This window comes from Colias eurytheme, chromosome 27 (genome assembly GCF_061535395.1).
Source record: "Colias eurytheme isolate Ceu_HAF_F1 chromosome 27, ilColEury1 Martin Lab GWU primary, whole genome shotgun sequence".
NCBI lineage: Eukaryota > Metazoa > Arthropoda > Insecta > Lepidoptera > Pieridae > Colias > Colias eurytheme.
The window spans coordinates 517,881-530,928 of record NC_143006.1 but is presented as its reverse complement, the minus strand read 5'-3'; the positions used below and the strand labels follow the sequence as shown (position 1 = coordinate 530,928).

General features: G+C 31.7%; 1 protein-coding gene across 1 annotated transcript in view; it reads left to right on the top strand.

Annotated features, from left to right (window-relative positions):
* Positions 1-12,426, top strand: part of stum (mechanosensory transduction mediator stumble) — a 35,138-nt gene extending 22,712 nt beyond the window's left edge. The window contains exons 4-10 of the mRNA XM_090117040.1: positions 3,833-4,118; positions 4,477-4,703; positions 5,104-5,230; positions 10,552-10,678; positions 10,954-11,034; positions 11,410-11,523; positions 12,057-12,426. Of these exons, the coding sequence (XP_089973166.1) occupies positions 3,833-4,118; positions 4,477-4,703; positions 5,104-5,230; positions 10,552-10,678; positions 10,954-11,034; positions 11,410-11,523; positions 12,057-12,145 (1,051 nt within the window). The 3' untranslated portion in view covers positions 12,146-12,426. The remainder of the gene's footprint in view (positions 1-3,832; positions 4,119-4,476; positions 4,704-5,103; positions 5,231-10,551; positions 10,679-10,953; positions 11,035-11,409; positions 11,524-12,056) is intronic.
* Positions 12,427-13,048: the final 622 nt, after the last annotated feature.

Below are 13,048 nucleotides of genomic sequence, written 5' to 3'. Positions count from 1 at the left end.
ATGGGGATGGTACACACTAATGGATTCAATATAAGTTATTAGGCTATATCATTTAGCCACCTTGAATTCATTTAGCACATTAAACTAAGCTTTTGTCATGATAATCTTATATATAAAAATGAATCGCAAAATGTGTTGGTAAGCGCATAACTCGAGAACGGCTGAACCGATTTCGATAATTCTTTTTTTATTATATTCCTTTAAGTACGAGGATGGTTCTTATGTAGAGAAAACGTAAACATGTACCACGGGCGAAGCCGGGGCGGACCGCTAGTACCCTATAAAAATGGCATCAAAGTTTTCAGTAAGATGCGTAACTAAAAGTAGTTACGCATCTTACTGAAAACTTTGATTGGGAAAAAGGAAATATCTAACGGATTGTTACATAAAACAAAATAATAATTTATTTTTTCTAAAAACTCCTAATTTCTTCGGACATGAGTATTACAAATCCACCACTAGATGGCGCTAAAATAAAACTAAAGCAAAACAAGTTGTTTCACACATTATATCGATCGTAAAACTACAGTCCAGTCAAACATTGCGTGTTAAATGTACTCGCCAATATGCTAATACCTTTGACGTATATTAAGGGCATTTTTTGTAATCGTAGAAAGTATTCGAGAAGTTTCTTAATGCCCCCAAAGATGTCGCTTACTGTTCTGCGTTGGCTTAATTCGTAACAACACTATAGGCTTCAAAAATGTAACTAAAAATCGGTATACAATAATTATTCCAATAGTCAAGCAACCAGAACTATAAATATAATCCAAACTTTTTATTATACAAGATTCCAATATTTCGAAGCCACAGAAGACAGTATGTAAGATAACACTGCTTCTCTTTCCTGAAAAATGAAGCAAGAACAAAAAATTCAATAAAATGCGAGCAATATGTTTGTAAGACGTGTCTTCGTATTCGATATTTCTCGAAACATTCCTAAGAACACAATATCATTCTAATTATATAAGGTACATGTTTTTAACGTAACTTGAAGATTATTTCATATTCGTACTAAAACACTGACTCACAACTACTACCTAGTCCTTATACTACGTGATTTAACAATTTCATGACAAAAAATGACTCATGATAATCTTTGAGGTCAATTTACTCTAAATTACCAGTATAAGTATACTAATTTCCGATGCGTAAAAATCGACACATTGGGCCAAATAATGCAAGTCACATATTACGAAAACATTCCATGGATTTTATAAGAATAAAACTATATTTAGAATGTATAAGAATAGCAATAGGTCTTCTAGATAACTAAATAAATTATATAAATGGCTTCAGCAAGTTTCAAACTTGATTAACGACCTTATACTTCGTTAATTTATTATTTCTTTACGTCATAAACTCTACTAAATCCGAGGTATATATCGCGTTTTATTTCTAAATCTTCGACACGAACATAAAATTAAATTGTTACATAAAAAACAGCCTTACGTAAATATTTTAATATTTAGCCGACATTGGGCGCCAAACTCCTTAATTACATTAACCTGTCACATTAATTAAAAAAATACATGCCTAACCTAAAAAATACGCGTAACTTAGGGTACAATAGAATTCCTTAACCTTATTATGAAACTATTCGAACGTTAACAGATTGTAAAAATCGCCTGTAGCTCAACCGCGACCCTTAAGAAATTAGTTCATGCTACAGTCCGACCTCGGCCGCTTGCTACAACCGTCGCTTTACAAAATGGCGCGAAACCGTCTTGTGCTTTTGACAGATGACAGTTGAATTTATTATCTGCATTTCGTGAAACGTTTTTGTGATGTTCCAAAATGATTCATAACAGAACTGTTTATATTTTGCCAAACGAACTGTTGCCTAAGCGTTATGGTGACGATGATGGACAACAAAATATGTAATTTCTTTTGATTTTTTAATAAATTATGTTTATATTTTTTGAAAATTTAACAATTATTATTCAAGTACCTATTGAATATTTTACCTCAATTTATATAAACAATATTGTATAATGTCGTTATTTACTCATAATAATACAATTTATTCTTTAGATTCGTGGGTCAGTCGAGATTGTTAAGGTAACAGTTACGCTGTTGAAATTGCATGTTATGTTCGCAATGTTGTTTTAAACCAAATTAATAAATCATCATAAATAAATATAAACGTCATATTATTTTATGACGGAATAAATAAAATAAATGAATCACATGCATGGAACAACGACGTCATTAGTATGGGATTATTTAAATTAAACAATCAATAGGTACTAAAAGAAATAATATATAAATATTTCGCATGCTATCGTTCACAATTCTAGCCATTCTTATTTTATAAGTTGATTTGTACTAAATAAAATTTAAAATGTTGTTTAGTTAAATTATAACACGAGGACCAAGGTATAACCGCATAGTGGATTTAAAAAATGAATGAAAACTGAAATGCTTGTACGAGATCGCATATTAGGTAGGTATATTATGACATGCATAATTTTGAATTAATTTTTAATATAATCTAGTCTAGTTCATAATACCGATAAATTATTATTCACCTAAACCTATGTTCGGAAAGCAATCTCTACATTATAGTAGAGCCGGCAAGGAACTTTGTGATTATTGTTCTTATAAAATTACTTCACAAATAATAAATAAAGTACTCCACATTTCTCTTAACAATCACATAAGGGTTTCACAAACGCAATTTTATAAATATAAAAAAATGTACAACTATAAATAAGCTCTATTACTAATTGAGTATTTGAATAAAAAAAAATTATTGATTTTTTTTATGTATTTTGAAACTTTATTATTAATAATATTGATATTTAATGCAAATAACTTACAAAAAAAATATTTTCCGTTAATTATAAGCAATTAAAAATTGATGAAATTTAAGTTAGAATCACGTGACTAAAAACGCGCCATGACTGGTCACCACAGTTGTGACGTCATAATGTTATAGCTATTATTAACTGCAGTACATAGCGTTTACATACGATTTGTTAGTTGGTTCCGAATTAGTTAGTTAGTTACGAATAATATTCTTGATGTTGATATATTTATGATCACCGATTTTTGTCAGGAGTTGCCTTTGTAGTATTCGTACATAATGGTACAAAACGATTACTTTTGAGGTTCGCCATTTTTAATATAAATTTAAATAATAAGTATAATTAACAATTAATATAATTAATATGTAATTTAATAATGACAACAAAATTAAATAGATCAAAACACTGTATTTATTATTAACACGCTTTTATTAGCTTCACCTGTATGTTTGTATGTAACCGACTCCTTTCGAAGTTTCGACTCGATTTTGACCCACTTAAAACCGACGGATTTTGTTCAAATTTTGAACACTTATCAAGGTCCGATGACAATACAATAATATCATAAATTTATCCTGATAAGGATCGCCAGGATCAGCTTAAAACATATGTTTGTATGTAACCAATTCTCCTTTCGATTCGATTTAGACCTACTATAAACCGACGGATTTAATTTAAATTTTGTATACTTATAAAAACCCGGTAACAATACAATAATTTCATGAATTTATCTTTTTATCCTGTTTAGTTTTTCAAACTATATTTAATTTTCTATCAACTGCAATGAATGAAAACTAACATTATGACGTCACACGCGCTCGGGTGACGCTTCGGGAGTTGTCGGCGTGTCTTCGGTACTGGATTCAAAGACTAATTTTTATTTTGAAATAACTTTTGAATTATTGCAAAAAAAATAAAAATAAAAACAGTTTTGCTATAAAACTAATATATAATCTTTCCATTTATCACAAAAAAAAATTTCATTCAAATACTCAATTATAACCTTTTTATTTCTAAACCAGATTTCCCCAAAGCACGAGCACCACTCCAAAACCACCGGCCAGAGCGCACAGACAACCAAAAGAAGACAAACAGCCAGACAACACCACAGACAATCAAAACGAGCCAGAAAAAAAACCAAACATTTGTTCCCGCTTGGTGGGAAAATGCAAAGCATGCTGTTCTTGTTGCGCAAAGCAAGATACGGAAGGAGAGAGCGAGACAACCGATGGCAAGAAGTTTTGGAGTTCCATGAATTGTATGAAGAAGAAAGTTCCAGAAGATGAAGTGGAACGCGCGGCGGGAAAAGTAAGTGAACATAAGTTTATAATTTACCTACGTAATTTGATAAGGTGTGTTTGCAATGTTTACATAATTATTAGATGATTTCGAATTTTTAAAGTGTGTACAAAGGGCTTAACAAATTTTTATATTAATTAATAGATACATATTATAATCATGGTATTACATTTAAAATATATAAAAAAGTGTATAGTAAATTTTAGGAAATTTGCCTCTGGGCTCTATATCTACAATAATTCTATCGATTCTTTCGATATGTGCGTTAAAGGTGGCCTAATCTTTTAATTTTCTTTAATCATATACTGCATTCAAAAACCATAAACATTATTATTCTCCATAAAAATACGTAATTATAACCACACAGACAGCGACAATAGAATTCGAAACTGAAACGAAACGCAAGCGCAAGCTACGCGACATTCTCTGCGGGTGTTGCAACAAACGTCGTGTCGCGGACGTGTCGGAGCCGATCCGTCGGATGGACGCGTCGTCGCCGGTCGTGTCGCAGGTTGTAAACGAGACTGGGTGCTGCGGGAAGAAGAAAGAGTTCGAGAGACGAGACAGTATACTGAGCGACCAGGCGCCCGCTACGTGAGTTGTTTTTGTTTATTTGTATGTTTGTATTGATGTACGTAATTGTGAAAATTTGTGTTTTTGAATTACAGTATAAATTAACTGATTGAAAACATTATAAACATTCTCACACACACGGTCCATAGATAAATGTTTTTTGCAATTTTAGTCGGACACGTCATGGTATACATTCGCTCTAGGACTGTGGGTATACAAACTCGAAACTACATAGTAACAAAATATTTAACTTTATACATTCATACACAAAAAAAATATACACCATAGATTAAATTTAAAAACAACTTAAAATACAAAGCTACAAAATGGCGATCTTACTAAATTCAGCAACTGAATTTAGACGTCTAAATTCAGAGCGCCTTATCCCTAATGCAATATCTACCAGACAACATTTCTCCAGATGCTGCAACAACCGTCTCTGCCGCTGGTTCCGTGGTGCGTGCAGGAGATCCACAGAACCACCTTCCAGTAGGAGGACCAGTCTCTTCTCCAAGAATAAGAGTCTGTCACCAACTTTACCACCAGAGGTAAGTTGTAGATGTGGTATTGGTGTAGTTTACGAGTAATGTTATTAATTTGAGGTATTGGAGTGATAATATGGATAACATTTTGAGCAAATATATTTTTTGCATTTGACGATAATTACGTTAATTTTATTAGAAACACAAAAAATATGAGCAGAAGAACAAGCTAACTTCGAAATTTAGACGATTTCATAAAAATTAGTTTCTATTTATTATATGAATAAAAAAATTCTATTGGAGGTAATAAGACGCTTCGTATATTACTTAAAAAATACAAAAGCATAGCAAAATAAAACGAAAGTGGAGTGTGCTTTCTTCTTCTTTTTAGCAATTTCACCTTTTAAAACTACAAAAAATACAAAAAAAGGTCCTTCTCATGCACCCTGCTACCTTTAGTCCGTTGCGTGTGCCGGGCGACATTTCGAAACTGGTCACTTCACACGCGACATCGATATCGTAAGGTTAAGGGTCCAAGGGAAAACAAATATATAATGGAAAAATACTATAAATATTTTTTCTTAATATATGGTGATTTAAAGCTTTTAAAAGCTTCATTTTGTTACCGCATTGGAATATTCTAAATAAAACCCAATATTGAAACAAAAGAAAACAAATTGATAAAGAAGACCCACTTCAGTTATTTTCGTTCAGAATATAACACGAAATCCATAAAAATTGCTTGCAGAGCCCTGGCAGAGTAAAAATTTAAAATGACCACAATAACAATTTTGTTAATACTATATTTTCAATCAATTTAAATTACATAGTTATATTCAGTTGTCGACCACCTTTAGTAAATTATTGCTGGCTTAATTAAAATGTTTATATATTTATCGCTTTGGTAGTGGAACATAGCCTTAACGAGCGTAGAATTTTCGTAATCGTTATAAAATGAAGGGTATAATTTTCTAGCTTCGTGGGAACTCTGGCGATTTCTTTGTTAGTTTTAATAGTTTTCGAGAAAATCAGTACTTTAATAATTATGGGTTTATTTACTAACAATATTTACTTGGTACTTTTTATATGAACAAAACTGTTTAACTCTTCGAAAAATTAAATAAGATCCTACTTATGCTATTCATTAATTATGATTCCTAACAGCACACAAAATAAAGATAAAATCGGTTTTCTAGTTTTTGAGTCTTATCGTAAAAGGTAAACAAACAAACAGATTTTATGAAAAAAAATGAAATTATTTGTTTCTTCTTTATAATGTTATGGAGGTAGGTAGGTACCTAGTAGGTATAGATTACAGGGATACTGTGTTTTTTTAACCTTTGTCTCAATTTTAATGGGACAAAACCAGGGCATCGAGTTAGTATATAGCAACACAGGTGACCCTCAAATATGAAAATTTTAATACAATAAATGTTTAACACGATAAAATATTCTATAATTAGTATTTTCTCGCGTGAAAGGTCTTCATTAATTTGCCTGCGTAAATATTTTATTTAGCTTATAGGTAATATTATAATAATACTTGAGGTAATTTTATATTCTTACAAAAATAATCATATTTCTTGTGGCTTTGAACATTAAAATATTTTATTAATAAAAGCTTTACTTCGGTTTAAAATCAGAATAAACATACACAAGTTCTAGAATTATTTATAACTTGAATTAAATCGTATTTTAAAACTCTGTAGTCTCTAATGTCTAAAATATTACTCACGTAGGTATAAACAAAGACAAATTTATTTATCTTTGTATATGATTGATCATATTTTTATTATTAAACTAGACTTATATATGCGCGAATCTTCCCTACATATATAAATTACTTACCACTAGTCCAGGAAATGATTTCTACAGAGATGAGCATTCACAAAATAGTTACCTAATTACTTACCTGTGTCCTATACTTAGGGGAGATGGGCCCAAAGGGGGCACCTTACGGGAAAATTAAAAAAAATGAAGTTTGAAAAGAAGTTAATCCATTTATTTTTTTGCCAAAAGTTCCATTAATAAATACTTTTGAATGCTAAGTGGTTAAATTTGTCAAAAGTTAAAGTATATAATAATTATTAACAGATTACTAAAAGCCTACGATTGCCCGCTTTGCCCGAAGGGGAGGCCTAAAGCGGGCTTTCGTTTAGGGCAAAACGGGCAGTAGTTGGGTAAAGCAGGCAGGCCTGGATTTAAACAGTAGATTTCAAAATATACAGCCACAAATAATATATACAATAATAAATAGAGTAAAAGACACAAAAATATTTTATAAGTTATGTATTTCAAACAGTCATACAATTATTTTTAAATGAATATATGAAACAAAGGAACTTCTTAGGAGCTTTAAACTTTTAGGTACAATATTTCCAGATATATCTGAAATAATATTAAAAAAAATAACGCCCTGTTTACAGTCTATCATTATTTAGTCTCTAATAAGCGATACAATTATTGCATATATATTTTTTTTTATAAATCCTAAAATAATGTAATAGGTAGGTATACAAGTTCCAAAAATTATTGTTTAGACAGCCCGTAAAATAAAGAGTCCATGTGGAATACGTATTCCAAAAGCTCCATTTCTTGTTCCGTAGAAAAGACAGTAAGTAGTAAACCTACCAAGCTTTACATTACACGAACCCAATTTAAGATGTCTGCAATGTCGTTCTTGGAGGGTTTGACGCACTTGGTGCACTTCTCAACTTGTACACCATGCTCAAATGGTGAACTTAGCAACTTGTACACTTCTCAAATGGTACACTTCGCGACTGGTACACGTCTCAAATGGTGCACTTCGCAAATGGTGCACTTTTTAAGATTAGTTGAGATTTGGAAAAATTGTGTAAAAATGAAAGAATTTTTAGTTTTGGATGTTTAATTTTTATAATTATGTCAACACAATAATAATAATTAAACTATACAGAATCACCTTAAACACTATAACATTTTGGGTCATTTTTATTTTTTCAAAAATAAAAATGTGACTCGGATATAATAAAAATAATATAATTATGTATGTGTTTTACTAATTTGTTTTTAAGAAACAGGTTATGATTTAATTTAAAGATATTTTTGATATTTTTTTACTGTAAATCTACTTTTTTTTGACATAATTATATTATTTTTATTATATCCGAGTCACATTTTTATTTTTGAAAAAATAAAAATGACCCAAAATGTTATAGTGTTTAAGGTGATTCTGTATAGTTTAATTATTATTATTGTGTTGACATAATTATAAAAATTAAACATCCAAAACTAAAAATTCTTTCATTTTTACACAATTTTTCCAAATCTCAACTAATCTTAAAAAGTGCACCATTTGCGAAGTGCACCATTTGAGACGTGTACCAGTCGCGAAGTGTACCATTTGAGAAGTGTACAAGTTGCTAAGTTCACCATTTGAGCATGGTGTACAAGTTGAGAAGTGCACCAAGTGCGTCAAACCCTTCTTGGAATCCCATATTTAGTTGTTACTTTTTTGACAGGTTTTCCTAACTCTTGCACTTCTCGTTTTGCTTGCTGCATAGTTGAGCGTTGCCATGAGGCTTGTGAAGTTTTACGCTTATATTTACGCCGGTTATAAGCGGTCATCTGAAAGGAAAAAGCAAATTAACAAAATAATGTAACATTTTAGCGGACGGGGCAAAGCGGGCGCGTGCCCGCTTTACCCTGCCCGCTTTGCCTTTTTCGACATTTGAAAGGTTCAGACGAAATTCTACCTCACAATTTTTAGACACGTGGATTTTTATGGAACCAAAATATGGCCAGATAGCCACTTAATAACTAACAAATTTTGGTTAAAGGATTGTAAACACCAAAATAAAAAGAACACGTATTACATACCTTGCAATATTTTTCAAAAATCGTCGAAAAACATTTATTTGTTGCACATCCAACGACTGCCGCGAGGTGGGAGGGGTGTGGGGATCGTGCTCACGAGTCGCGCGCGCGCCATTATTTAAAATTCCGATACTATACTGAGTGCCCTCTTTAGGCTCTGTGCCCACTTTAGGCCCCTTTCCCCTACCTCTATAGTTAACCCTTCTAACTGACCCCTTTTAGTCATATGACAAAAAAACACGAGGTCAATATACAAAACAAATACATATTGATTAGTTATATTTTAAAAGAAATGCTAATCATGCACAAGTCAATACATGATATTAACTGATTGTATTTACAATTACGTCAGTTTGTCGAAAGCTTTCCGTGAAAACACATTTAAAGCATTTTCCAATAATTTACATAGTAATATATTTTAGTGTTAAACAGTTTTGTTAGAAAATAATAGTTTCTCTTATTCACAAGAAACCATAATTTTAGTGTTTGAAGTTTATGAGGAACAGCGTCCTTAATATCTTGCTATTTTCTACTTAACGGCTAAATTGTATTACAAAAGTTCATATTTCATAATTAAAATTATTCAAATTTGAAATACTTAATTGCATCCCAAAACCTATGGAAAGCTCAACTCTTATGGATTGTATTCACTCGATTCAGACGGTTGAAATTATTTCAAAATGTCGATAAGCTCAGCGCTAGAAAATAATTCAGTGCCAACATCAAAAATAGCAACACCAAGGATAATTTTGACCGATGTCAGGAGGCGTAATACTAGCTTGTTCGACGAAGGCGATGAATGGGTTCGTTTTTAATTTTAAAAGTAGCTTATTCTCCAAATAAATTTTTAAGTCCAAAAAGTCCAACTGAAAACTGTATCTTAATTTCCATAATAGGTATTGTAATTCTAATCTGCCTTTTTTCGTAGTAATATATACTGATATAAAATCAAAACGCCGCCCGCGCCTTGAAGATATGCCTTTTTCTTTAATTCCAAATTCCAATGTCGTAGTTAATACAATATTTTTTGCGCAAAACCTATCAATTTTTATTTTAAAATATATTTCGAAATACTTCTCTTCCTACCTATTACTTTTAATACTTTTATTTGTACTTATATGTCCTGTACCCTCATATGAGGCTAGCGTTCCCCAGCTGTGGGAACGTATACAGTGTGGAAATTTTCGATGGGCCCTGGAGGGAAAGTACTTGAATTACTAATATGTACCTCAATGTACCTAATAGCAAATTTTTCTGAAAGAAAACATTCATTTAAGTTCGTTCGATTCCCGGTTGATGTAATTGTGCATTTTCGAAAATCTTTGAATGCAGTTCTATTTCTTCTTAAAAATAAAGGAATGTTTTCTTTCAGCGAAATTTGCTATCTCCTGCAGTATTTCAAGTACTTTCCCTCCAGGACCCATCGAAATTGTCCACACTGTATAGACTGATGATTATTTATACTTGTTTTATTTCTAACAACTACCTACTCCGTTTTAACACTTCTTAATTCTAGAACATTCCTATTCCAGGACACTAGAACAAAATTAGACGCTTCGCTGGTGGAACACACGAGTGTGATGCGTGGCGCCATCCCTGTCTTACCCCCGGTGCTCGCGTATTTCTGTCTCGTTTGTAACGTCTGTGTTCCAGGATTGGGTAAGTAAAGAGAATCAAGGAATAATATATACCTACCTAGATAGAGATATTTTTTTTAGTTTACCATAATAAAAGCTAAACTTTGTAAGGATTTATGGATCTATATCTCTCGTTTTACGCAAACTGACTGATCAAATCTGTATAAAGTTTAGCACAAATATACAAAAAAAATGAATTTAAATCATCGAATGTTTGTCATTGCATATAAATTATATTCACACCGAAAAATGCCACAAATCTCCCTTTTGCGTTATAGTTACGGCCTTTTCTTTCAGGTACACTTTTCAGCGGAATGTTCTGCTTATGTTTCGGAATCCCGCGGTTCGGAGTTCACGACGGAGCCAAACATAGAATTGGTAAGTTGCAGAAATAATTGAACAATAACTAGTTGATAGTCATTTCATTTAGATTACTACGATGATTTTTTATCTAGTTTTAAATTGTGCTTTAAAACTGCTGCAATAAAACTGTCGTTTGACTTATTATACGAAGGTGTACTCTTAGTATGTATATAACAATTATTTTTACAAGTATATTAGGTACTTACACCACTATAATAACAACGTAAAATTATCTCCGTAAAATACTATTACTACTTATTATCTTTCTTTTGTACCAAAAGTCATAAAAAAAATTATAATATAGAGCACCAATTTCGACTTTTGGTCACAAAACCATTGCTTGTATAAAACCTTATTCATAGATAATTTATCCCATATTCTATTTTACAGGTTCGTTCGTAATAAACCTGGTGGTAGCTTGCAGTCAGCTGTTCACGGTGTTGTTCTGTCTCGTGGGGTGGGGCTGGTCCGTGTGGTGGGGGGTCATTATGGTGAAGATTGCGCGTGAGTATTTAGTGAGAAAGGGGGTAGGAAAGGGTGAAAGAAACATTAAGGGCCGATTTTTCAATGCTTGGTTAAAACTTATCCGTCCAATAAAGTTTATTACACGATAATATTAAAATGTCACGTAAAATGTCAAATACGGGCAATTAGAATACGTTTTTAAAATGGTAGTTTTATACATTATTCAACGAATAAGTTTTAACCAAGGATTGAAAAATCAGCCCCTATTATGACACCCTTTATTTTTAACCATTACATTTTAATAAACTATCTGTGCCCCGCGCTCCCGCATTGCTCCGCTCCTGTTGGTCTTAGCGTGATGATATATATATATATAGCCTTCCCCAATAAATGGGCTATCTAACAGCGAATAATTTTTCAAATCGGACCAGTAGTTCCTGAGATTAGCACGTTCAAACAAACTCTTCAGCTTTATATTATTTTACGTTTTAGGTGAAAAAGCGTTTATGCGTACCAAATAATGTTGAGAGTGTTAAAAACGTCGTTATTTAATTATTTTTCACATTTACCAGGTAAATACAAAAAACTGAAAGCGGAAGAAGCAGCAGCAGAAGCCGAAGCAGCTCCCCCAGTTACCGCCAACAACCACACTAGAGCTTAACCGATTTTGATAAAACTTTGACCTCAGTGATCAACCAATTTTGTGATCTTTTGTATTATGCCCATTGGACGACTACAAATAACTAAGAAGTATTTAATAGGAATTGTGTATGTATGTTCTTAGAATATACAATGTAAATAAAAACCTTATCAGGTTAACTATTAAACGACTTATCAAAATGATAAAGTTACTTCAGTAAATACGACGCTTTTAGCGATTTATTTTCCTAAATAATGACGAACGACCATAAAGAACATAAAGAATAAAATATATAGACTATTTGGCAAAAAATTGGCTACTTATTTATAAATTTGAAAATTTAATAGATTTACATCGATGTATCTATGTACTATTATAATAATTAAAACAATAACAATTTTTTATGTTTGTAAATGTTTTCTGCGAAATAAAAGCTTGCATATTTAACGATTTATAAACTAAAAAAAATAAGCTACATGAGGGGCCTTAGACAAAGTAACAATTAAAAAACGATAACGAAGTTAGAAAAGGAAAAATGTATGGGATTGACATTAGATAGACCACGTGATCTAACGCGGCGTATGTCAATCCCATACATTTTTGCCTTTTCTAACTTCGTTATCGTTTTTTAATTGTTACTTTGTCTAAGGCCCGAGGTAAAAACACGTTAAGATTGACTCAAAATCAAGTAGCGTTTGAGATTCAGTAATTTGACTTGAGAGAGTTGTGGTTTAAGTGATAACTACATATTAGGAAAATGGCTAAAGTATGAGATAAAAACTTAATTATGAATGTACTTATTATCTACTTCCTAATACTTCCTCAAATATCTCGAATTTAATCAAGTTCTAATTTAATAACAACCTAAGTATAACCCTCTCTTTATAGCTTAGTATTTCAAGTTCTCCAAAATGAACTTGTAAA